We start from the raw sequence: 27060 nt of genomic DNA, 5'->3' as shown, positions 1-27060 counted from the left end.
TGCAGACGAGGGACAATCCAGAAATGGTCATGAATGTCAGTTTATAAGCTATCAAAGTTCTCAAATAAAGCACCTTTTGAGAATGTCAATGTTTGTTGGCAATTATCTTACAAAACTAGGAAGGATTTTTGGTTTATATATTAAAATTTATGTTTTTTTATTGATTTTAGTAAAGAAAAAAATCACAACTTTTAGGAAAATGCCCCGCTAAATCAGGCATTTTAGCCGCAACAATCAGAAAAAAATGCCCGCAAAATCCTGGAGGGACTGGTTTATACTTTTGTTCAGTATACATAGCAAAAAAATGCATCTCCCAAATCATTCAGGCAACAAACAAAAAATTAGAGCAAAAATTAGAGCACATATTGTATAATATAGTTATAATGTGCTGGGTAATTCACAGAACAACAGTCTGAGAATTCTTATGTCACATTATGATTAGCAATGACATATTTAGTCGCATGTCGTTGTTCAACCACTGCCTGTCCAGGTGGTGTCCTGAAAACAATATAGGCTATGTAGATAATTTGAGTGTATTTTGAGAAAAACTATCTGATGCGGAGAGATGGTATCCAACCCAATTTGGACTGAGCCACCTTTTTTTTTCTAGAATTTGACCAAATTTGTTTGTCATCCAAATTATTGACAACCCAGGGTCCAGTCTAGGAAAGCACATGTAGTCTTACACATCTCTCTGCTAATTCTCCTCTGTTACTCACCCAAACCCCTTTGAAACATTGTTCCAATTAATTTACAGTTTAGCCCTTTGTAAAGCTAGAATTTTATATTATTGATCTTTATTAGAGGAGAACAAGAACAACCACATGTTTATGTTTAGTACTGTAGTTAGAATAATGAAAAGTCCTACCTCTTAGCCATGTATCTTTACAACTCTCGGTAGTGCTGACTTCATGAGATTCTTTATAAATATTGTTTTTTCAATTTGGGGAAAAAAATTACACCACCCTTTCTACTATTACCTTTGCTTCCCTATCAATTTAAACAGTTTTAGAGGTTTCATTAGACACCTAATTTGTGTTTGAACTCTTTGTCATCTTTAGCTCTCTGAACTGTCAAAACTAATAGCTTCATCCAAACCATCAACATGTCTGCTAGATTCCCATACCTATCAGACTGTTCAAAGAGGTGTTTCTCTTTCGTAATATCCTCATTTTGGATCTGCTTCATCTGTCTTTAATTAATGGTTATGTACAATTGTGCTCTAAAGTTGCTGTACTTAAACCTTTACTTAAATCTGATCATGATTTAGGAGCTCTTTTTTAATTAAGGTTTTCTTTTTAAGTGTAAATATTTCCATATAAAAGTTATTCTTTAAATATAAATGTTTCCTTGGGTAGTTTGTTGTCAGATTTGAGACAAGAAAATGTATTTGCTTGGAAATATAAACATTTATTTAAACTTTATCGGTCACAATTCATGGTTTTTAACACAGGCAAAAACATCAAACCACAAACATTAACATCAAGTTGAGAAAATTTAATTTCTTCACCTTTTAAAACTGCCATTTTTGTTCATTCTGCTGAGGTCCAAAGCTAAACCTTGGGTGGTTTTTAAAAAATCATATTTCTCCAATTTTAGCCTCTCTCCTTTGGATCCCTGACAAATTCAGAATATAATTTAAAAACTTACTTCTAAGTTCTCAACAACTAAGCTCCACCTTACTTAAAGATCTTATTGTTCCTTTTTTCCAAACAGCCCCCTTTTCTCTCAGACTGCAGGTTTACTTTTGTTTACTAGAGTTTTAAAAAGTAGAATGGGAAACAAAGCTACCCGTTATCAGGCTCCTCTATTGTAGAACCAGGCTGACACCATGTCTACTTTTTTTATTTTTTAAACCCTGTCTACTTTTAGGACTAGGTTTAAGACTTTCCTTTTTGATAAATCCTACAGTTACGGTTGGTTGGAGTTTCCTGAGCTATCTCGGAGTTATGATGCTATAGGCTTAGTTTGCTGGAGGACAAACTGCCCACTGCCCATGCTCTACTCTCCGTGTTGTTTGTTTTTCTTATTATTTCTGTCAGTATCATGTGTTTTTCGTATTTTTTCCCCATAGAAACTACACCTGTACCTGTCTTTCTGTGTTTGTCTGTGTCCCTTTTCTGTCCTCTCAAAACGCAGTTCCAGTTGTCTGAATTGGTATTGTATAATGTATGTGGATGTTTCCTGCACTGTACTGAATGGGATTGTAGAGGTCATGCCCAGTGGCGGCTGGTGTTGATATTTGTAGGGTGGGCTAACAGATGTATAATAAAACACTGCAGTTTGGATTCCAACAACAGAAACATCAAATTTTGAAATAAAGAAAACCTGTTATAAATTGACAATATGTCCCTTTTCAGTGTAAAGACAACCTTAAAACAAACCACCACCAAAAAACAAGCTTACACAGAGCCTCTGCCAGTTGTCCAATACTTAATTCCTCTGCATTAAGTTTCAACTATAATTATTTTCAGATGATTTTTTTCCCAGTCAAACAGCTTTGAATATCACTGCACCACACTCCTTGACTAAGTTACAAATCACACTGATAAGATAAAATCAAATAAGACATGCAATATTGGAAAGTGCTGTTTTTTTTAAATGAAGTCTGTCTTTTTTAAAAGAGAAGCTCACTCCGACAACTTCTGGAATGTAAAAAGGTTAATAACCACCTCGTTAAAGATTTGCTAGCTACACTCGCTGTTAGCCAGAACTTTCACTGAAACCAGGTCACAGCAAAACTTTGGTTTTGCTGCTTTTCCTTTTTTGAATATCCTTTGGTCTATCCACCACCAACCTCCTCACTTCCGGTTTCCCCCCAAAAAACATTAAGGAAAATGGGTGAGAAATTAAATAATAAATAAATTAAATAATCCACCTTGTTTGTTTATCTTTTTCGCTATCGCACTCAGTCCATGACAAACCACACCTACATACACTCGCACTCGAGGCACGTTATTGTACGTCCACTCTCATTGGCTAAAGCCTGAGGCCTTGGGCTGACCCTGGGCTGAACTAAATTAGCCCAAATGAGCAGCAAACAGAGGGGACGGAACAATCTGACTGTCAATCATTCTGTACCACAAAAGACAATAAATGATTGAGGCTGTGAAAACTTAGCCCTTTAGAAAGACACTGGGGTTTTCTGGAGACTGTTTGGAACCGGTTTTGTTGTAAATTTCACAAAATGTGATACAATATTTTTAATTTTTGCTTATTAGGTATTTTAACATTTTTATTGTAAACACCGGGGAGGGCATAGCCCTGTTAGCCCACTTATACCAGCCCTTATACCAGGTCACACACATTTTGGGCCCCAAACTTTTTTGGTCAATCACCATGAAATTCACCATCTTAATTCTAGATACCAAGCTTAATACAGGTTATCAAGGACAAGTATTTTCAAAAGTGTGTAACGCTAGCTAGCAAAAAACATATTTGTCCTTATCTTGAGAACAGCATTAGTTGATGAGGTAAAGTCTAAACTTTTGTTAAGGGAGCCAATTCTGAATTACTGGACCAAAATTAACAGACATTAAGCCATAGGGTGCACTATAAGGAAGGCCAAAGTCTTATCAATTCTCCCTGGGGTACTTTTAGATAGTTCTGTACCGTTAGTTTTAGTTTTAGCATTGTCATGTTTTAGATTATTTAGCCTTCCTGTACACTTAGCTTAGTTACTGTACAATTAGTTATCATATTCACTGTTAGCTGGATTCTTCGTGCCTTGGTTTAGTAATATCATGTTTTAGTAGTCTAGTTATCCTGTACCTTGGTTAGCATTGTCATGTTTTAGCTTAGTTATCTTGTCATGTTCTGTAACTTTGTCTGTAATTTTGTTCTTGTGTTGTAAAGCACTTTGAGTCGCCTTGTGCTGAAAAGTGCTATATAAATAAATGTACCTACCTACCTACCTATAATTAAAAGAAGTTGTGTATGCAAAAATGTCTTTTTGGATCTTTACGAAATTTGGCTAAGATCTCTGAGAAAAAATTGTCACAAAATAAAACTTGTAAACTGTCAGAGATTTTCAGAGGTTTTTCATAAGAAAAAATAAGTATCTTAATTGTTGTATAACATTAGAAAACTGGATTCATCAACATGAAGGTGGTGCTACTATTATGGTTGAAACGTTTAGAATTGTAAAAATCTTATCTATATCTTATCTCCAATTTATCTTATCTAAGAAATTCTTGAAAAGAAGTTTAAAATCAATTGTGTGAACATCTGAACACAGAAATAATATGTTTGAGAAGATTTAGCCAGGGTTTAAAGCTTATCATAGCAAAGAAACTGCACTGGTGAAAGTTACTAATAATATTCACCTGTCCTCAGACAGTGGACTTCTATCCATACTTGTCCTGTTAGATCTCAGTGCTGGATTTTTTTTACAGTTGATTGCAATATTCTATTACAGAAGCTTAAACGTGATATTGGGATTACAGGAGTGAGTCATTTAAGGTTTAAATAATATTTATCTGATAGATTCCAGTTTGTTCATGTTAATAATAAATCAATGGAAGTTCCATTGGGTTTAGTGCATGTACCAATACTTTTTACTTTATATATGCTTCCATTAGGTAAAGTTAATATACATCACAGGATACTTTTTCATTGCTATGCTGATGATACTCAGTTATATTTATCCACAAAACCTGACAAATCCAATCAGTTACTTAAATTACAAGCAGGACTCATAATTTATTTCTTTTTAACTCAGAAAAGACTGATTTTGTGGTTTTTAGACCTGAACATCGTAGACACAAACTTTAAAACATTTCACTTCTTAGAGATGGTATTATTTTAGCATCCAGTTCTACTGTGATAAACTTAATGGTGTTTTTGTTGTTGGTTTTTTTTTTTTTTTTTTTTTTTTTTAATCAGGATATGTTATTTAACCACCACATTAAAAATGTTACTGCTTTCTTCCACCTGCGCAATATCACTAAAATTAGAAATATCTTGTTCCAAAATGGTCCAGAAAAATTTGTACATGCATTTATCACACCTAGACTGGACTACTGTAATTAATTATTATCTGGGTGTCCAAAAAACAGTTGATTCAAAATTCTGTTGCCAGAGATCTAATGAGAGTTAGAAGAATAGATCATATTTCTCTAGTTTTAGCTTTATCTTATATTAAAGATCTTATTTTTCCATATTTTCCGAACAGAGCTCTTTGCTCCCACACTGCAATTTTGCTTGTGGTTCCTGTAGTTTTGAAAAGTAGATTGGGAGGCAAGGCTTTCAGACTCCTGTCTTGTAAAACTAATTTCCAATTTTGGCCTGTGAGGCTGACACCCTGTCTATTTTTAAGTGTAGTTTTAAAAATAGAGTCTGTCTCCATGATTTTGGTCCATCTAACCGATGGAATTTTTGTCCATTCTTCATGACCAGCTCTTTCAACTTCATGTTTTATAATGTATTTTTTTAACTAAAACTGTCTCATTATATGGTGCATTAATAAAATTGAAACAATTTAAAAGAAACATTTAAAAATTACTGGATATTAATGTCAGGATCAGAGGAAAGCAGGGAGCAACCCAGAGCATAGACTCATAATAATACAGAACGAAAATTTATTTAAACTAACAAAACTAAACAAAAAAAAGGCTTACGGGACAGCAAAAACTTAACCAAACAAAATACAAAACGGCAAGGCAAGGCAAGGCGAGAGACAAGGGACCAGAGACCATGAACAATAGACAATGAACCAGTAGGGTAGTGGAGAAAGTGACCGGGTTTTAAACACTGAGGATAATGAAGTGAAGTGGGCACAGGTGAGTGATAACAATTGCTGACAGCTGGAGATGGGCGTGGCAGACAAACAGGGGCAGACTGAGGAGAAGTGAATGATGGCTGAGGCACAGGGAACAAAGACACAAAGAACAAGAACCAAACAAGATAACTGAAAAAAACAACAACAATAAACTCAAACTGAAACACGAAGACAACAAACTGAATACAAAAACCCAAATCCTAACAAATGATTGGAAATTTAAACAAAAATACAGTTTATATTGTTTCAGTACAAAAATAATGTTTAATGGTTTAGTAAAGTGCTTAGAAATCTGCCTTTAGGGCAGGGTTGGGCAACCCTGGTCCTGGAGGGCCACTGTCCTGCATGCTTTACTTCCTCTGCTCTAACACACCTGATCTGAATCAATGTGTGATTAACAGGCTTCGGCAGAACATGTGGAGGTGATTTAACCACTGAATCAGGCGTGTTGGAGCAGGAAACAAGGAAAACATGCAGGATAGTGGCCCTTGAGGACCAGGATTGGAGACCCCTGCTTTAGGGTATTCATTAAAACAACTCTCCAGTCTTTTTGGAGAGTAGCTTTTACACTTATAAACTTTAAATTCACACTGTATTTAATATTTCAGTTTGTTCAAAAATTTGCCGTAAACAATTTGTAAAAATATCTTGGCAAAATCTCATGAACTACAGAACAAATCAGAGCAAATCAATTTATTTTCAATCTTCCATCAATGTTAATGCGGCCCAACAGAAAAAGTGCACCCAAACAAACTATACGACTCATTCACAAGATGTGTTCGATTACTTGTATTGGCATTTTATGTTACCATTGTGATGTTATTTGGAAAAATGACCCCAAATAAGGCCTCCTTGGAAATGAATGAAAAAATTCTTGAAATCTTGTCAAAACATAATGCCCTTTGAAATATTTCAAACCATTTGTTGGAAGTTATTGAAACTGTCACAAAATAATTATTGGACAGTCCTTTCTGACTGAAATGTATTTTATGTATACCCGTTTAAAATCACAACCAGAGTTAACCTGAAAAAGACAAAATTGGCTGTGGATATTTTCTTGTCTAAGCTCTATATTGATAACCATGTGTTGTAGGAATGTCAAACTGCAAAGCTGGACATCTCATTAGTCAAGGGCCACGCCTATTGATTTGAAAGTCATGAGGTCAAAAGTCAAGGTCACACGGAGTCTTGTTCTCTAAATTGATAACCGTGTGTCTTAGGAATGTCCAACACTGTAGCTGAACACCTCATTGGTCAAGGGCCTATTGATTTGAAGGTCATGGGGTCAAGGGTGATGACTATTGAGTTACATGTCTTGGGGTCAAAGGTCAAGGTCACAGGCGACAGCTTTTATGCTGTAAATTTTCAGAACCTGCATAGCTGGACACCTCATGGGTCAAAGATGATGCCTATTGAAAAAAATTGCATCAAGTGGGAGACCCCTTCAAATTCAATCAACCCTCTTTGAGTTTACATGTACTGACTACACAGCCTCTGACAGTAAATTTCATTATAACCAGATTTAAATAATTTATTCCACTATTATTTTCCTCCATCTCTCTCTGTGTTTTTTTATTTTAAATTATGAGAACTTTGATGCATTCGTAAATCTTTTGTTTCCTCAGACGAAAGGATGCTGCAGGGAATGGAAGAGTGTCTGAGCCCCACCTGAACCCTCCCTTCTTCTCATCCCCCATCCCACACCTGACACTCAGAAACGACAGCGTCACTGTCCCATCATGCACCTGCTGTGCCGTGGACATTTAAAGCTGCTGGTAGTGTCTCTCACTGCCATTGTCCTTCTCACCGGGCTCTACCTGCTGACTGGAAACTTGGAGAGTGAGTATGAGACAAAAACCTAAAACTGTGGCTGTTGGAAGTTTTCTAAGTTACCCAACCTGAATAAAGAACCACACAGAGAGAAGGTAAATTGTCTATCAGGACACTTTTGCAAAAGGAGAAGTCGCTCGAGCGTGACCTTTCGGGTCAAACCCAAGCAAGTTCTAAAGTCCTGTTGCAGCAGCACCTTTTTTATTCAAAACAAGGATTGGGTGGGGGCTGAATTGGCCAGGACTGATTCTGCCACACAGTTTAATCACACAGATAAAACTTACAGCATGTTCTGAAACACTCTGTCTATCAATAATAATACAAAGATTATCAGGATTTCAGTGACGCTACTTGGGTGATTGGCTGGCGCCTGTAAGCACGACAAAATGTAAACATGATACAAATGAACTTAATTATATCTCTGACATTTAGTGTGATACGTTGCATATAAGCACAAAGGCTGGTAATATTGAAAAACCCTAACAGTGGCAATTTAAAAAAAATTTTCTGTACAATCAAATAATTATCAGTTTAAAAAGTCATAGAACAGACCCATGTTATGAATTGGATCAAAAAGTTACAAGAATTTGGCTTTGTAGAACAGCCAGCATCAGTTTACAATCTCAAGTCAGCTCAGTTTTCCCTCAATCGTTTAAGAATTTTAAACACATGGAAACTATGTTATGTGTTCTATGTGTCAGGAACCGTGGAGACAGAGGCGAACCCAGAACACAGACTCATAGTTATAAATAAAAAACTAATTTATTAAACTAAGAACCAAAACGAAAACAAAAAGCTGACGTGGCAGCAAAAACGAAAGGAAAAACAGAGCATGAACACGAAGCGAAAAGAATCGGGACAAGACGGCAAAAAACAACTAGCAACCAACGACAAACAACAGACGACTAACACAGACAATGAACCAGCGACTAGTGGGAGAAATGACCGGGTATTTGAGTACTGAGGATAACGAGGTGAGTGGGAACAGGTGGAGTGATTACAGAGTCGGGACAGGTGTAGATGGGCATGGTTAACAGGCAAGTGAGTGACTGGGGAAGGGTGAAATGCAACATGAACATGAGACAACAAAAAACAAAATACAACAGAAACAAAACCCCAAACCAAAGAATACAAATAAAACGTAAACAAAACCCATAGAAAAACCAAATCACCACACTATGTTCATTTTGACATCAAACACAGCCGTTAAGGTTACACCTAAGGGCCTCAATCAACACTTTTGTTGTAATCATAACAACCAACATCCAATGACTGGAAGCTCTAAAACCCCACAGATAGTTTCTGCAGACCATCAGAATGTCAAAGCAAATGAAATTTGGGCTGAAAGTTAGTTTCTCAGATGAGTTTAATGTTTTTTATTCTAACAGTAACTATATTCTTGAACAACGTGTAAAAATTGCAACATTTCAGAACAATGTCACATTGTGTAATATTTCTGTCATATAAGTGATATCTACTTTATGTAGCATTGGAAAGTAGCAAATTACAATTACTCACAATACTGTAACTGAAGACCTGTTTATAGAACACTATTTCTTAAGGGACAGTTTCAAGGTAAACTGCAACTTACGTAAAATTGCACATGTGCACCACGCTTGCAGTCAGTCAGTTGTTATTCTGCGCTTGCACGAGTAGATCAGCAACAGTAACAATGGCAGATAGCAGAGTACTGTTTGTGCTACTCAGACTTTTTTACGTGTGAGAGCAATCCAACTTTATAGTCAGTCCAAACAATTATTTGTGTATTCACCAGTTTGGATTTAACTGTTTTCATGCTCGAGACATCTCATGAAATATAAAAGTCACAGCACCAGCTTGTGACTTGGCATGGAAGTGTTGATGACCTGCGAAACAGAAGTTTCCCTGTTAAATAAACCCAAAGAGATTTTGTACAAACTTTGCCCACTCGGCGCGCTGCTTTATCCACCAGCCTGGAGTGAAACTTAGTCATCATGCACTTGTTGGAACATCATGTGTTAACTGGCAGACAGCTTAACCACCACCACAACTTCTGTTTAAGTTGAACTGAAGATAATAAAAAAATATCCTGGAGCTCCCAGCCGTGTTTAAAGGGGACCTTTTATGCTTTCCTGAAAAAGGACAGGTCTGTGGGCTGTACAAAACATGTTCATTACATTTAATACACAAAATCATTCTCAGATATTGAGATTTCTCCTGATCAGTTCTGCCTGTTTTTGAGCTCATTTCAGAATGAGCAGTTTTAGGGCTCTGTCACTATTATGCAAATAAGATGCTGTTGGCCACGCCCCCCAACTCAGTGTCCTTTCTCAAAACATAAAAACTCACTGAAGGATTAAACTCTGCGGATCTGACGCACATTTATATCCTTATTAATTCAAACTCTGAGGATTCGACTTAGCCCATGGTTAGTGAAAACTAGGCTTTCATAATAATAAGCTTTGTGAAAATTTGTCAAACATCATTATTAATGTTGATTAATTCTACTTGTAGGCTAACTACATATTATTATGCTAACTCTATAACATGACATGATTATAAACAGAGACCATCATTAATTCCAAAACCCACATTTGACAACATGCCAGAGAATCAATAAGTGGACATGACCTGATTTAAATGAAAAATACAGCTTGTTGAAAACTACTTCTACATTTATTGAGAATAAATTAAAATAATTTGTTTATTTGATAATTGTACAAACAGTCTGCTTATTTTATTAGACCTGCTATAGTCACATATCAGCTGATTATTCACTCGAGTGAGTGAGTGAGTGAGTGAGTGAGATATATAGTGTATATATATTTTGAGATCAGGTAGGTTTTTTGTCTTTGAACAAAAATTTGTTCAGACAAGAACATGTAGTTTCCAACAGATATCATAATAACCATGCTACAGCAAATGGCAACGATGCAGACTTTAACAACAACCGAGAACCTTCTGAGCATTTCAAGTGATTCTTTCAAAACAAAAGTAGTATTCTTTTAATTGACTTGGGAATTAACTACAATACTCTAAAAATAATATATATGTATATATATTTCTTTTTTTTTTGCTTTTGCCAAAAAGAAAGAAAGTCTTAGTGACCCATCAAAATTACAAAGGAATAAAATTCTGAGCCTAGCTAATGTATTTTCCAGAAAGCAATGTAGTCATTTTTATCTTTCAGATCAAATCAAATCAAATTTATTCATAAAGCACATTTAAAAACAACACATTTGACCAAAGTGCTGTACATTAAGAGAATCAGCAAAATAGTAAATAAAGTAAAAACAAACATAAAACTGTTAAAAAACAACTCACACAAAACAGCAAACAACTCATGCTGTGTTGAATGCCAGGGAAAAAAGATGAGTTTTCAAAAAGGATTTAAAAGAAAACAGTGAAGAAGCCTGCCTAATATGTAAAGGCAACCCATTCCATAACTTAGGGGGCACTAACCGCAAAAGCCTGATCCCCTCTCAGCTTTCAGCTTCAGCCTCATCTTTGGAACAGCCAAGAGTAGTTGGTTAGCTGACCTCAGAGTCCATAAAGGAGAGTACGGGTGAAGAATGTCTGAGAGATTGAGTAGGGCAAGGCCATTAGGACATTTAAAAACAAATAAAAGAATTTTAAAATCAATTTTGTAGCCAGTGAAGAGCAGCCAAAACAGGAGTGATGTGTGTGATCGAGTTAGAAGATGAGCAGCTGCATTTTGAACAATCCAAAGGTGAGAGAGGCCAGCCTGTCTGACCTTGAAATACTGCGCCTTACAATAATAAAGGTACAAAGTAATAAAGGCATGAATGATCTTTTCAAAATCTTGCCTGGACAAAATGGTCTTCATTTTGGTAATTTGCTGCAGCTAGAAAAATCTTGTTTTAACTATAGAGCTGGCTTGTTTGTCAAATTTTAGATTGCCATCTATTTTCACTCCCAGATTGGTGGCAGTGGATTTCAAATATGGAGACAAAAAGTCAAGATTCAAATGGTGGGTGTCACAAAGGCCACTTAGGCTGAATAATATATTTGACATTATTTAGCATTTTCTCTCAGTCTGCAACATTTTTAGTTCACATTTGAAGTTTAATTTTACCCAGTTCAGCATAAAACAAGACAGTTTTAAAAATACAGGTAAAAATAAATCTATTGTTATGGTTTCTGGTGCAGGAAGCAATTGTGAGCATGTGTCAAGAAGACTTTTTTATGTCATTTCTCTAACTCTGTCAGATCTATAGCTCGGTCATGCAAGGTGGCAAGCAACATGCTGTTCTTCAAGAAATGCTACTTTCATTAAACTAAATGTTACATTTACATCTATAAAGCTGGCATTTTTTTTCAGCCAGACATTCCCATCATCCTTGGGTTCAGCTGAATGGCTTTTACAAAGAAAGATTTGTGAGAAATGAATTGAAAGAACAACTGTGATGAGAGGAAAAGAAAGATGAGGAAATGAGGGACAAGAGGGGAAATGAGAAGAATCATAAAGGAAGATCAATAGATGGATGCAGCATGAATGTATAGAAACAGAATTTTAAAAAGTTGCATTTGAAAGAAAATGACAAGAATATAAGAATAAAAGGTCTAGCATTTCTTGAAGGAATGCACATTACTCGTGACAGTCAATACCAGTTTTAGACAGATCATCTTATGTTGAAAAATGGCCAAGTTATTGCAGTCTTGCTCGAGTCTTGAAAATACAGTTATGCTGAATTACATGAGATACAGTGAGATGTCACACTCAGAATATGTGTTGTGACTTACTCTCATCATTAAAGGGGACCTATTATAAAAAAAATCACTTTTTTCCTGCTTTTGTACTTCCATTTGGGTATCTACTGCTTCTAGAAACAGCCCAAGCGCAAAAAAATTAAAATAAAATAATGTAAAATAACACCCAGTCTTTTTTATAATAAGTAAATGTTTTCTGCTGTCTGCAAAACGACCTGTTTCAAAAATCTCAGGATTGTTGCGTCACAGTCCCTGTTACCTAGCAACCCCAAGCCGAGCCCAGCCCCTCACCTAGCAACCCAAGTGGAGCTCCACCCACTGCATTACAGGAAGACCATCATGTTAGTTGTGCTGGTTTTACTGCTGAACAATGTCTGCTGGAAAAGGAAATGTTCTGTTGTCGGCTGCAATATAGAACGTGTGTCCATGCATGTTCTCCCAGTCACTGAGAACAGAGCTGTGTGGCTTCATTTTATTTTTGATGGCAATGTCCCTGTGATATTGCCAAGAAAGTTGTAGTTTACGTAGATCATTTCAGGAAGGAGTCCTGTGTCTAACATTCCACTACCCACAATATCTGCAGATTTACTGTTGGAATTGTAGTAAACTGAAATTGATGGTCTGTGTGCTGATGTCAGCTGCTCGACTTCGCATCGTGGCACACTGCGCCCACTCAAGCTGAGCAGATTGTGGCGCAGTTTTAATTAATAACAATATAAATGTACTGCATCAGATCTTTTTTTTCTTTTGTTGTATTTTGTAAAGAAGGGTGTGTTTGTGTTTATGGACATTAATTAGAACAGGCTTTAGAAACACACGGTCCTTGTTAGTAAAGTGTTTGTGTGAGCCAGTGATGCAATAAACTGCTGGCCAATTTAAGTATTCACCAGAAAACACGAGCAGTCGTTCTGTGTTTAACATTTCCGTCATGATTTATGGAGACACTGTGGCTAAAATGATGAGCAAACAATCAAATAATTACTGTGTTCTCAATGGATGTGCCTGTGTTACTGGGAACATCAGCATGTTTTCTTCAGTGTTGTTGTTGTTTACCATTCCCAGTATTATGATTTCATTTTGTACTCTTTATGAGAGAAAAATGTAAAAATGAATCAGCATCATTCTGTTTTTCCTATGTGAATCTTTACAGTTTATGGGTTCCATAGCAGCAATGAACAAACTGGGCAGAGAAATGACAATTGTTGGCAGATGCTGCATACAAATTAGCATTCATAACCTGCAGTGAGAGCTTAACTAAGATCTGATTATGCAGGCTACAAGGCACAATTTGTATTCTTGTCCTTCTAGCAGAAGAATCAGCAAAAGATCACCAGAACCAGGTCAAGTTTATTTTTGAGAAATTTGTATGGAATTTAGCCAATTTTCACCAGTCTGTGTTGCCCTGAATGTATGGAGAGAAAATTGTTCTAATATTCAAAAATATGTATTGCATAAATACAGAAATTGTGTACGCATTTTCAAATGCATACACAATTTATGTGCAAGTTTGGGTAATGTGTTGTAATCCACATAAAAATATCAAACAATCTGAGCATGTGTAAACAACATTACAAACACAAGCAGTAAAAAGGTAAACTAATATTAATTTGACTTAAAGATTACAGGTAACAAATCAGCTAAATGTCCATACCTGGCAGCTGCTGATTGTCCCTTTACCTTTCTTGTTTCTGACTTACTGAATACTCAGAAATTGCCTTCAAGAAAAAGATGGATGGACAGATACTTAAACCAGGATTTTATGAACACAGTCATTCTAGACAGTTGAGCAAAGATCCAAGTTGGTGTTACAATTAAGGCAGTATTTATATCTTGAATGATTGTCACACATTGTTTGTTATCTATCATTTTTTCACACAGACGCTCATACATAGAGCTCTGGAACTCTGAGCTTAGAGAATGTTTTCACAGGTCAAATTGAACCGAGCATATATCTCTTGATAATACCAAACCCAAATATGGACATGAGTTGGGCCTAGAGCAGCGTTCATTTCTTCATTAGGATAGTAGGTTCAAATTACTCATGCACTTTTTACTTGACTCTAAATAGACTCATTTAAATCCACAGAAAGCCACATCTTCACTTCAGAATTGTTTCTGTGTACATGAAAGATTTTTCTTAACACATACTTACTTTAGCTTAAAAATGGCTTACTTATATGAGCAGTATTCCAATGATACTTCTTTCTCATGTATCTGTTATATATTAGTGCTCAATAAAAAGATTTATAAAAAAAATGGCTTACTTCACAAATCAGTTTATATAATAATAATTTGAGAAGAACAAAGTGAACTAACATAATCAATATATATATATTTTTATTGTATCCTGTCTGTTTTTACACTCTAGACCTAACAGATTGGTAGATTTGTCCCAGCTGGGAGGTGTTATACAGCCGTATGGACCAGGGCATGAGTGAGTTCCCAAGTCACAGTGGTTTCCGGGACCCAGAAAGCAGATACTCAAAAAGTAAACACTTTATTCTAAAAAGAAAAAAGAATCTGACATGACAGCCAAAAAGATCTGGGGAATCAGAGGGAAGACATAGGAGATTATAGGGAGCACATGGAGGCTCACCAGAATGTGGCATAAGATCAACAATGCACTGCAGACTGAATATATGAACTTGAACTGGTGAAAGGTGCAATAACAAGGAACAAGGAATGACAAACAGATGAGATGGTTGTTTCAGGATAGATGAGTTGAAACTAACTGAGGAGGAATAAATACTAGCACAAAGGGACACAGGGGAAAACACAAGTAAACACGGGAATCACAAAACAGAAAATAAACAAGATCACCAAAAAGTAACCAAAAACTCAGATCCTGGCATTCAGTATTCCAAAAAAAAAGCATTTTAAAATTACGTATTTATTTTGAAAACTGTGAAAACTGCAATTTAATTAATTTATTTAGAAGAAACATTTAGAGGGAACTGGAAGTGGCAGAACTGAAGATGTTGAGGTTCTCCTTGGGAGGGACAAGGATGGATAGGATTAGGAATGAGGTCGTCAGAGGTACAACACAGGTTGAACAACTGGGAGATAAAGTTAGAGAGACCAGACTAAGATGGTTTGGACATGGGCAGAGGAAAGACAGTGGGTATGTCAGTAGAATGATGATAGAAATGCAGCTGCCAGGAAAAAGACAAAGGAAATGTTTGGATACAGTTAGAGAGGACATGGAAGTAGTTGCAATGGATTCCAATTCTATGTGGCTTGTCCTGAGAGTTTAGCTGCTTGAGGACTGACTTCACATGGCTTTATGGAGGCATCAGAGGCACAGTATTTGAACTGTTTAGTGCACCGATTCAGAGTGGAGTAAGTGAACAATCCCTTTTTCTTTATGAAATATTTACGATACAGGGCTATATCAGTAGAGAAAACACCTTCGAAGAAGTCATGTCCTAGGCAAGGTGGCAAACCTGGCTGACAGATAATAAACTATTTCAAAGAATTGAATACTGACCTGAACTTCACTCCGCCCACATTTGGTGTATCTTCATTCTGGAGGCGATCAACAGAAGAGAGATATCTCTCAATGGTGTGCTCTGGTTCTGCACAGATTTGGATACTCACCCTGAAATTCAGATTGGGTTATTAGGCAGTATCTACAGAAATATTGTGAGCGACTGAAATTTTCAATGAAGCCACCATTGCAATGTGAGCCCAAATTATCTTCAGCTATGCAATACAAGATTCCTTTGACTACTGTTTCATCTGATAGTACAATCCCATTCTCCTCCAATTCCTTCAAGTCTGCTAGTAATTCAGTGAACATAGCATGCCCAAATTCTTAAAATTTCTTTTCTCTGCACAGTAAAACAAGTGACATGTGGTCTGCGTCTGATTGTACATGATGTGGCAGGTTAGCAACAGATGCATAAACAGCCAATACCTTATATCTTATGCTAATATATCATCTTTGTAGAGCCTAAAAGGTTAACCACATCAAATGCATCTTGCTTCAGTACTGGCTTGAGACAGATTCTGAGCAAAAACGTAATTGGATTTCAATGTCAGACTGTCACTAATGTCACTTAGAACATCTTTGGGCGACAGCCGAATGCTGTCCTGATTTCTGCCACAGGTCAGACTCTAACAAACATTTCAAAGTCTCCCTCACAGGAACACAGTGGGCAAAACTATCTGTTCTATTTTCATTCCTTGCTAAAAAGATTTTCTCAAGCTCAACCTACTTGAACTTTTGTTTGAAAGTCTGAGCTCTTGAGTATGCTGTCCTCATAGGCCCTGTATGGCATGCAGAAAATAGATCAAATCCCTTGACAGACTCACAAACATTGGCAACGTCCTCATCTAATAATGATGTTATTTTTTAGCAGTGAGGTACATTTACTCAAACTATATTTCTGACCCAACATTTATGTGTGTTTTGCATCTCCTCAACAATGTTCTGTATGGTCGAAGCAGGCAATAAAAACTGCTCTTGCAATCTAATATAGCTATACCACCTTCATCTGTACCTGTCTTTGTAACTGTCTCATTCACCTGAGATCCAAAGTCGTCTGATTCAAGGTGAACAGATGATGACTGAAAAGCAGAATATCTGTACAAATCACTGAAACTGCTGTCTGCAAAATCTGCTTCTGTGACACGTGGGAGGTAAAATGAAGATTAGAAATTAGCCTTAAACACTCCGTATTGATGAATTGTCTGTTTGCAACCAGCTGCGATGCACTTTAATAATCAACGTGGTTCATTTCAGTGGAGTTTACAATGAAGCACATAATCTTGCAATGTTTTAACCGAGTTGCCACATAAAATACATGAAAACATTTTTTATCAAGTGGTTAAAGTTAACCAACTTTTGTCAAACTTATGAAGATTCTCACCTGACAATGCAGAAATGTCTCCTGTTCAGAAATGGCGGTGACCTGAATTCAAAATTTTAGTGTTGTTAGCTTCCTTCTGATCAGCGTAGTGTCTCTCTGCCTCTCATTCGCTATATGTCCAGCTCTGACCCTCTTAAGCTTTAAAATTTTACTGTGCAATAGTGATAATGAAGACAAAAAATAATAGTATGGGAAGTCAGTTCGGTGTGTTTATGACAATTAGACTATTACATTTAGTGTCAAACATATTTACTAGGACATTACAGAAAAAATCAGCAAACTGTTGAAATCAATTATTTAACAAACACATCATGCCATACAACCCAGTCTCATAGAAAAATGTACCCTGTCTATGTTTGTCCAAATTGCAAAACTATAGAGGGTTTATAATAATAGCCCTTGAATTGTATGACTGTTAAATTTTTTTCTGCCTATTTTTCTTCCTATTGTTTTGCATCCAGGTTATGTGACTTTCAAGTTTCTAGCTGCTGCAAGAACAAAAAAGGTGGCTGACATTTTGCTTATTTTTAGTAGAAAAAAAATCATTATTTTGAGGTAGTTTCTCCATGAAAAATTATTTTGATTAAATTTATAGCAACAAATATATAGAATCCATTTTCATGATATTGAGCTTGGGTGCTGAATTTTCACTAAGTACAATGAGATCTCATCCACAAACAGAACCTCGAGGTACACTTAGCTGGGACCTTCCTATGCGCAAAGGTTTAACTGTTTTACAAAAAACACAACTTTTACGCCCTTTTCTCCCAAATGCTTTTATCCAGGCTGCTGTAAATTTAGTATGTTTATTGTGGGTGTTTCAGCACTAACAGAGCCTCCTAAGGGCAAAGGTCAGCCAAAAGGTTGTTTGCTGCCTTCATGATAACTGGAAAATCTCCCCTTTTTCTCTTTTTTTCCAAATGCTTTCACCTAGAGGGCTGAAATTGGAATATAATTATAGTGGAGACGCCTTTTCTCAACTGTTCCTTGTTTCTCTGATCAGGTTTCCTGGTATATAAGTCTTGTCCCTGCCCCTCATGTTGTTGATTAGTTGTTGTAGCTTGTTATAGCTCCTGTCTGGGTTCCCCTACCTCCTTGTGCTTCTTCCACCTGAGCTGCTTATCTAGGCATCTTGTAAGTCCTGAAGAGTATTTCTATAAATAAACTTCCTTTGTGTTTTTGGCATCCTCGTGTGGAACCTGTCTGTTTGAGTCACCACCTGAGCTGAGTTGTGACAGTAGAAACTGAAAAGGAAAGAGTCCTAACATAGATCCTTCTGCTACACCAATTGTACACTTTAGGAAACCAGAACAAACGTCTTTAATTTTAACACACTGCATTATGTTAGATAGATATGATGTCATCCAAGCAAGTAGTTCAGATGAGAAATTAAATTTGGATAGTTTAGGTCAAGTCAAGTTTGTTTGTATAGCACATTTCAGCACAAGGCAGTTGAAAGTGCTTTACAGGAAAAAACAAAAAAAATTAAATTAAATTAAATTTAAAGTCATAAAAACAACAACATACAGTCATCAAATGAGACGCCAGTACACATCCATTGATTATGATTCAAAAGTAACTCTAAGCAGGAGGGTTTTTAGCCTTGATTTAAAGGAACTCAGTGTTTCGGCTGTTTTGCAGTTTTCTGGAAGTTTGTTCCAGATTGATGGTGCATAGAAGCTGAATGCTGCTTCTCCATGTTTGGTTCTGGTTCTGGGGATGCAGAGTAGACCAGAACCAGAAGACCTGAGTGGTCTGGAAGATTGATACAACAACAGCAGATCTTTGATGTATTGTGGTGCTAAGCCATTCAGTGATTTATAAACTAGCAGAAGTATTTCAAAGTCTATTCTCTGAGCTACAGGGACTCAGTGTAAAGATTTTAGAACTGGGGTGATGTACTCTCACTTTCTGGTTTTAGTGAGAACACGAGCAGCAGCGTTCTGGATCAGCTGCAGCTGTCTGATTTTTTTTTTTTTTTTAGTCAGACCTGTGAAGACACTGTTGCAGTAATCGAGACAACTAAAGATAAATGCATGCAAGTTCTCTAGATCTTGTTGGGACATTAGTCCTTTAATCCTGGAGATGTTCTCCATGTGATAGAAGGTCGTCTTTATAACTGTCTTTATGAGGCTCTGAAGGTTCAGGTCTGAGTCCATCACTACACCCAGATATCGCGTCTGATCACTAGTTTCTAACTGTTATAACTGAAGCTGCACGCTGACTCTTCATCGTTCCTCTTTAGGTTCAGAGATAATAATTTCAGTCTTGTTTCTGTTCAGCTGGAGAAAGTTTTGGCACATCCACGCATTGATTTGTTCTAAGCATCTGTTCAGTGATTGGATGAGTTCAGAGTCACCTGGTGACATTGTAATATAGAGCTGTGTATCATCTGCATAGTTATGGTAACTAAGGTAACTAATCCTATTTCCTGTTATAACCTGAGCTAGTGGGAGCATATAGATATTGACTAACAGCAGTCCCAGGATTGAATCTTGGGGCACCCCATATGTGACTTCTGTATGCTTTGATGAGAAGTTTCCTATTGAAACAAAGAAATCCCTGTTCTTTACGTAAGATTCAAACCAACTGAGTACTGGACCAGAGAGTCCTACCAAACTCTCCGGTTATTTCAATAATATGTCATGATCAACAGTGTCAAATGCTGCGCTGAGGTCCAGTAGAACCAACACTGTGGTTCTTCCACAGTCTGTATTCATGTGGACATCATTGAACACTTTTACGAGGGCAGTCTCAGTGCTGTGGTGAGCACGGAAACCAGACTGAAAGATGTCAAAGCGGTTGGTCATCGTTAGGAAGTCATTTAACTGTTGAAATACAGCTTTTTCAATAATTTTGCTGATGAATGGGAGGTTGGAGATTGGCCTGTAATTCTGCAATAGTGATTTATCCAGATTGTTCTTTTTTAATAGAGGTTTGATAACTGCTGTTTTTAGAGCCTGATGAGAGAGATGAGTTTACTATTTGAATCAAGTCAGATGCAATGACAGGAAGAACTTTCCTAAAGAAGGTTGTAGGAAGGATATCAAGACAGCAGGATGAGCTTAATTGATTTATAATTTCTTCTAAGCTTTTATAGTTGAGTAGCTGAAATTTAGTCATTTTCCCTGCATTTGTTATGTTTGGGCATAGCATTGATATTGGATTTAGTGTGGATGTGCAGATTGACTCTCTAATTTAAAAAAAAAATTCTGCAAAGTATTTGGCAAATTCATTGCAGTCCCTGTTAGGGTGGAGTTCAGGTGGTACAGTCACAGGAGAATTTGTGAGCCTATCAACAGTGGCAACCAACACACGAGCACTATTAATGTTTTTGTTTATGATTTCCGCAAAGAACGTTTCCATTGCATGTTTTAGTGAGGAGTGATAGCTTCAGTCTTTCTTTGTAGATTTCATAATAAACGTGAAGTCGAGTTTCACGCCATTTACGTTCAGCCGTACGGAAAAGGTTTCTTGTGGATGTAACTATTTGTGCATATCTCCATGGAGAGTTGTTCCTACCAGACACGACCTTCGCTTTCATGGAATCAATGATATCCGTAAATTTAGAATGGAAGTTTTACAGTATTACTCCAAACCAAAAGAAAAAAAGAAAACAAGGGTTTTCAAACCAGTACGCTTGTTAATAAAACTTCTTTTTCTGCTACCATTTTCACTCATAATCTATGGTGGCCGACAGGTGCAAACATGTAGCAACCTATTAAAACAGCAAATTGCGGAACAAACTCCAAGCGGTTAAATGTGTCACAAACACATGAATGGTGCACACTCCAAAACACAAAAATCAAATGCAAAGAAAAAATGCAGCAAAAGAAAAATGCTGCAATCCCACAAAATAGACAGACAGAAAAAGGAAATATGCTGCAAAAAACAAAAATTCTAGCAAACACCAGTAAGTAAGAAAACAAATGCAAACTTACTCCACAAAACGGAAGTGCATCATAACACCAGGGGGACTCGAGGCAGACTCATGACCTCCTGCCATTTGACCCGGTGCTGGCAGTGAGATGTGGCCCAGCTCACCTCTGTATCGTTCAAAGAAAATAATAAAAAAAAAACCTTTGGTGTCTCCCGCCTCTTAATTGTATCTGATTTTAAAGCATTTCATTATTTTTAAATACATTTTTAATGAAAATTTAAGGGTTTTTTTTTCAATAGCTTCTTTGTCTTCAGACTAAGTGATGAAAAATGAACACTGAATTGTTTTGTCAGGTGCATGTGTCTTATTAGTCCAGTCTAATGAAAAAATATGACATCAATTTTTTATCACTTCATTTTCATAAAAAAAATATATAATTGAAAAATATGAAATGCTTTAATATCAGATACAATGAAGTGTCTTATTTGTTCAGTCTAATGAAATAATTCAACATTAACTCTTGGTCAGAAGTTCACATGGCATGAAGGATATTTATTTTTATTTCTCAAGTGTCTTTGATTAAGTAATTTGTTGATGGTCCAGAAGTAAACCACCATGTTTAGGAGGCGAGTGACAGAGATTGATTTTTTTAAAGTGACCTGTCCTTTCAGGCTGTAGCCCCCAGGCTGTGGAATGCCCTGGCCATGTCTCTTTGTGTAGCTGTCTGTACTGATTCCTTTAAAAAGCATCTTAAGGAACTTTTATTCAGACAAGCTTTTAGTTAAATGTTCTACTTACTGTTTTTTATCAGCTGTTTTTACTGTTTTTGTTTTATATTGAGCTCGGAGCTGTATTTATGTAAAGCACTTTGTGATAATATCTATGAAAGGTGCTATATAAATAAAGTTTACTTACTTACTTGTGAGCAGGAATCTGCATATGAGGAAATGCTGCAACAGAGACAAGTCACGTTATATGTAATTCATGGTTTTTGTCAGAAATTTATATGAACAATGATATTAAGGTCTGTTTTAGTACAGGCAGTCTCAGCATGCCTCTCTCTTTCAGATGATCGCTCCCTCCTCTTGAAGTCCTGTTTGACTGACACCCCTGCCGTGGAGGTCTTTGAGAGAGCTGTCTTCGAGTCACGAGTGCGAGAGTTGGAGGAGGAGAACAGCCAGATTCGGCTGCAGCTCAGCCAGTCACAGGGCACCACTGCTCAGCTGGCAGAAGGAAACTATGGCAACCAGCAATGGGGTGCATCAGCGGACACAGTTCCAGAGGATGGAGACATTATAGCAGAGGAGAAGGACAACCACACCGACTGTCCCCGTACATCCACTGTCCAAAAGTGTGAGGTCAGAAAACAGCCAGCTGATACTTTAATATTAAAACCAGCCATTAAAGTTTTCTGAAAGACATAATAAACAAATTTCTTCTAGATCATAAAACATCTGACTGTTCTGATAATACCTAAAGAGAAACATCGTGATTTATGTAAAGGCAAAAGCAGATAGAGAGACAGGGAAAATCCAACTTGGCATTTTCATAAGTTTAAAATTGAGCAAATCGTCCATGAACCTGAGACAGTGTTGACTGACATAACTAGAAAGCAGGAAACTTTGGTTGTGTGCTGAAATAGTTAATAACTGTTCTCTTCCAAAACTCACTTGGTATCTCACAATAGTGTCCTCAGGCAACACCTTTCATGGAAGCTCCACTACCACCAAGTCTGTCACTGACAGACCAATGATGTGTTTGGCACAGGAGCACCATCCTCCTTTATAAGCACCCTGCTCAACACCTGGCATTCTTACTTTTATCCACATGAAGATCAGAACAGCTCCACAGCTGTCCTAACTTGGATTGCACATTTAACTCAGCCATCTAAGTTTGTCCTTAACATAGGTTTTTCTGGCTTTGGACCTGTTATTACATTTTCTACTATTTCTTTTCCTGTTGTGGCAGACCTCCTTTTTAAACTTGAATTATTAGTGTTAGTAGAATTCTTAGGTATTTCTGCTGGATCATGCAATCCCTGCCATGCTCTGGCACTGCAGACTTTACAATAACATCTGAGGATTTTATTGACCTCAAAAGTGAACTCCTGTCTCACCGAGGCTGGCACAAAACCTGGTGGTATGTCCGGTGGTTACGAGTGCTGGGGGGTATATGGTGGAATTGGAAAACACCGTTATGGAGTTTCCCTTACTGTATGACCAGCTTCCTGACTCTGAGGACAAAGGCAGCTGCAGAGAAGAGCATGAGGTGGACATTAATTTGGACCTTCTCAAGAAGAAGAATGAGGTTGACAATGAGGACACCATTCTCCCTCTTGCCCAGTTGTCATGGGTAGCACCATCAGTGATGGGGCTCAGCCCTTTGCATCCTTGTGTGGCTGTCCTTCATGAGGTGGCAAGTGGGCCATGGGCCAACTAGCCTTTAAGTGACCTTCATTGCAAGATGACAGGGGTGAGGGGAGAAATTTATATAATGGAAAAATCCTGCCCTTTTGTCAAACATGAGCAATGCAGTTTTTGCATGCTGTCCAGACACGCATGAAGGAGATGAAGCGTTATTGGTAAAAGCTTTTTCACCACCTGTCAAAGGATACTTGGTAATGGAAATAACCAAGATTAGGGCTCTAGGACTCACAGACCAGTCAGTTGCTTTGCACCTCCATCCCAACTGCCACTCCACTCTGACAGCTACAGGACCAGCGCACCTGGGTAAAATGGGATGCTTTCACAACCTCTATGTATCAGAAGGTTTACAGATCTGCGGCTCATCTGAATGTGCTCACTCCTCTTTCAGCCTACCAAGCAGCTTCAGGACATGGGTTTCCTTATAGATAAGGGCACCCTGAGTCCAACAATTTTGGAGGAGATCTGCATTATGACACATTTCGTCCACTGGGTCTCCAGAGACATGGTACAGGGCTGTGAGCATGTCATGGGCTTAGCAGTGGTTGGTGAGAGAGATTACTTTGGCTCAACTTGTCCAGCTTGCTGTCAGTTGTTGTCAGAACCTATGTCTCACCAGCAGGGCTCACAGGCACAAAAACAGTGGGACAAAAAGTAATTTGCTCCACTGCTGCCACTTCTGCAGGGGGGTCTAGCAGCTCAGAAGAGGCGGTCAACATAGAAGCTGAGGTGGCCAGCAGATGCTCAGTAAGCAGCATTCACAGAGATATCTGCCCTGAGCTTAAAAGGGAAAGTTCAGCAGCTCTCTCCCTGTCCCAAGCAGAGGAAAGCAGAAAATTCATCTCAAAGTATTGCACATTTTTGCATCACTACAAACCCAGTTTCCTTTGTGCACAATGTTGGAGAAGCACTTGTTACCACACTGGCTCCCGGTTTGTCCCCCCAACCCTCTAAGCTCCCTGAAGGGTTGGCTCAGGGGGAAAGAGGTTTAGGTGGTTAAAATTCATAAATCACACTTTATTGTTTGCAAAAAAATGCCACAATTGCAGCCAGGCTTAAAGCTAAGAGTGCATTGTGTCAAACAAAAAAAGGGAAAAATTGAAAGTGCAGAGCAATCTGCTGCCAAAAAAGGGAGCATCTGCTCCAGCTTTGAACTTTATTCATCCAGGCCCCTTAGCTTTCAAGCTGGAGAGGTGGCATGCATGCACAGTTTACCCTTTTACCCTTGGGTGTTGACAACAGTTGTCAGTGGCTACAGGTTACAAGTCACAGCAAAACCATAGTGTTTTAATAGAAGTGGTGTTGTTAGAAGCTTCAAGATGTGAGGCTAGATGTGAGGCGCATTCAAGCACATTGTGAAAATGTCTCCCAAATGTGTGATTGCACTGCGGGACTGGAGAAATCAGATGTGTTCACCAGTGGCACTGTGCTCGGAGCAGTGGTTATGAAACAAAACTCAGACAACGAATTCTTCATTGTCAAGCTAGAGAGCCATTTTCGAGGGGAGGTTGGTGAATGGGTCCAGACTCCCAATGCTCTGTCATGCTCATATCAAATACCTGAAATACTGTCAGTTTTCTTTGCTCTCAAAGACTTTTCACAGACACTACAGATTTGTCATGTTTTAGTCAAAATACACAATACAACATTGGTAGCACATATATAAACCAGCAGGGGGGTACCTGCTCAGTGAAACTATGCAGACTGGCTCATAGCCTGATGAGCAGTGTGTGTCTAATATCATTATGTGTGGTGCACATCCCCGGCCTTCTGAACTTCAGGGCAGATTTGCTCTCCAGAGGTAATCCACTCTGGGGGGAGTGGAAATTCAACCCAAAATAGTCCACCAGGTGTAAAAAAAACTCATGCAAAAATGCACAGTGCCCTCTATTCTTTTTAATGAGAAATGAGGACACACTGTTAGGAGTAGATGCATTAGTGTATCTATGGACAGATGTGCTGTTATACACATTCCCACCTCTCAGCCTATTAACATCAGTTCTGAACAGAGCAAGGGAACAGCAGCCATCAGCAATCATTATGCCCCCCCCCTCCAGCAGGCAGTGCATGGCAGAGCTGGTAAGTCTGCTTTGTGTGCAATCGTGGCCTCTGCTGCTGCATAGAGACTTTGTGTCATACCCAGATTTTTTTACTATATCACGTGAGATTAGCACCTGGTTTATGTGAGGATGAATTGTTGAGGATGAATTGAATTGAAAAAGGTTTGGTCTCCCTTTAAATGTGATTGAGACTATTCAGTGTACCAGGGCACCGTCCACCTGCTCTCTTTATGACTGCAAGTGGTGCATATTTGAGAGTTGGTGTAGGAGCAGGAAGGTAAGGCGTTATACCTCCTGCAGGACTTATTGGATCATGAAATGGTTAAAGGTGAATAGAAATCAAATCTCAAATAATTGAAATTCCATGATTGTTATTTAGTTAAACACATTTACACAACATTCCAGGGACCCATTTTTCTGACCTAAAACTTAAATTTACTGTTTTTAGCGTTTTAGTCAATAATTCCGAAGTGGGTGATTTGTAGGGTAGAGTTACCGTCCTGAATTCATGGCTGGCTAAGCACACCACTACTTTCTGCAAGTAGGAAGAAGTAGACTTTTTTGAATACAAAGAAAAGCTGGAAGACTTTGCAGGTGTAACGATTAAACAACCATACCAGTATGAACCTGAACCAACGGCTGGATCTCTGGAATGAGATGAAAACTCTTCAGATTTGGATTCTGATGATCACAAGGACAATCATGGCTGACAAAACAACGCACATAATTATCGAGGTGGGAGCGAGAAACAGTAAGAATCGATTACCCCCAGATCATTCTTATAACATCAGTACACAACACTGTAAATCAACATAAAGATGGCAGGATAGAGCTAATGTTGCTAATTCAAAGCTAACCTCATGCTAACTCATGAAAAACATGAGCACGCTTGATTAGCGTTTATAAACTCTCACATCAGAGTAAACTAATCAATAGTAGTTTCAGATTATGACATTTGTTTAATCACACATGGATTGTCTATTTTTTCTCATCAATAACAAACTGCTCTGAATCACAAACTGATCTCAGGTTATCAGGCCTGTAAGTAGTTCATAACTTTTATGACAGCGTACATTCACATGACACAAAGTAAAAGTTCTTGTCTCCTTCTCTGTGGCAATGGCCTCCTCTCCTATTGCCTTTCTTTTAAAACTAAAAATGCAAAAGGTCCTGAGGGTTGGAGCAGTGCTCTTCTTCGAAGTGATCAGAACTCAAGTTCTTAAAGTAATTCCCCACATCAGAGCTTATGGATCCAAATCTAAAGAATTTTTTTTTATCTTTCAGGAAGCCAAAACCCCTCCCTAGGCTGCCACTTTATCGTGGTGAAGGGGTTTGATTGTCCCAGTGATCCTAGGAGCTACAGGTGCTGGTCATAAAATTAGAATATCATGAAAAAGTAGATTGATTTCAGTAATTCCATTTAAAAAGTGAAACTTGTATATTATATTCATACATTACATACAAACTCATATATTTCAAATGTTTATTTAGTTTAATTTTGATGATT

The 27060-nt window shown here is 37.7% G+C and overlaps 1 protein-coding gene across 3 annotated transcripts in view; it reads left to right on the top strand.

Annotated features, from left to right (window-relative positions):
• large2 (LARGE xylosyl- and glucuronyltransferase 2) overlaps window positions 1-27060 on the top strand; it is a 121978-nt gene that overhangs the window by 36354 nt on the left and 58564 nt on the right. For all 3 annotated transcript variants that reach the window (XM_017438776.3, XM_017438777.3, XM_017438775.3), the window contains exons 2-3: window positions 7405-7618; window positions 22139-22428. In XM_017438776.3, coding sequence (XP_017294265.1) covers window positions 7519-7618; window positions 22139-22428 — 390 coding nt within the window. In that variant the 5' untranslated portion in view covers window positions 7405-7518. The remainder of the gene's footprint in view (window positions 1-7404; window positions 7619-22138; window positions 22429-27060) is intronic.

Source organism: Kryptolebias marmoratus, linkage group LG15 (assembly GCF_001649575.2).
Source record: "Kryptolebias marmoratus isolate JLee-2015 linkage group LG15, ASM164957v2, whole genome shotgun sequence".
In the NCBI taxonomy this organism is placed as follows: domain Eukaryota; kingdom Metazoa; phylum Chordata; class Actinopteri; order Cyprinodontiformes; family Rivulidae; genus Kryptolebias; species Kryptolebias marmoratus.
The sequence above is the reverse complement of the archived record's forward strand: the minus strand, read 5'-3'. Positions and strand labels throughout refer to the sequence as shown.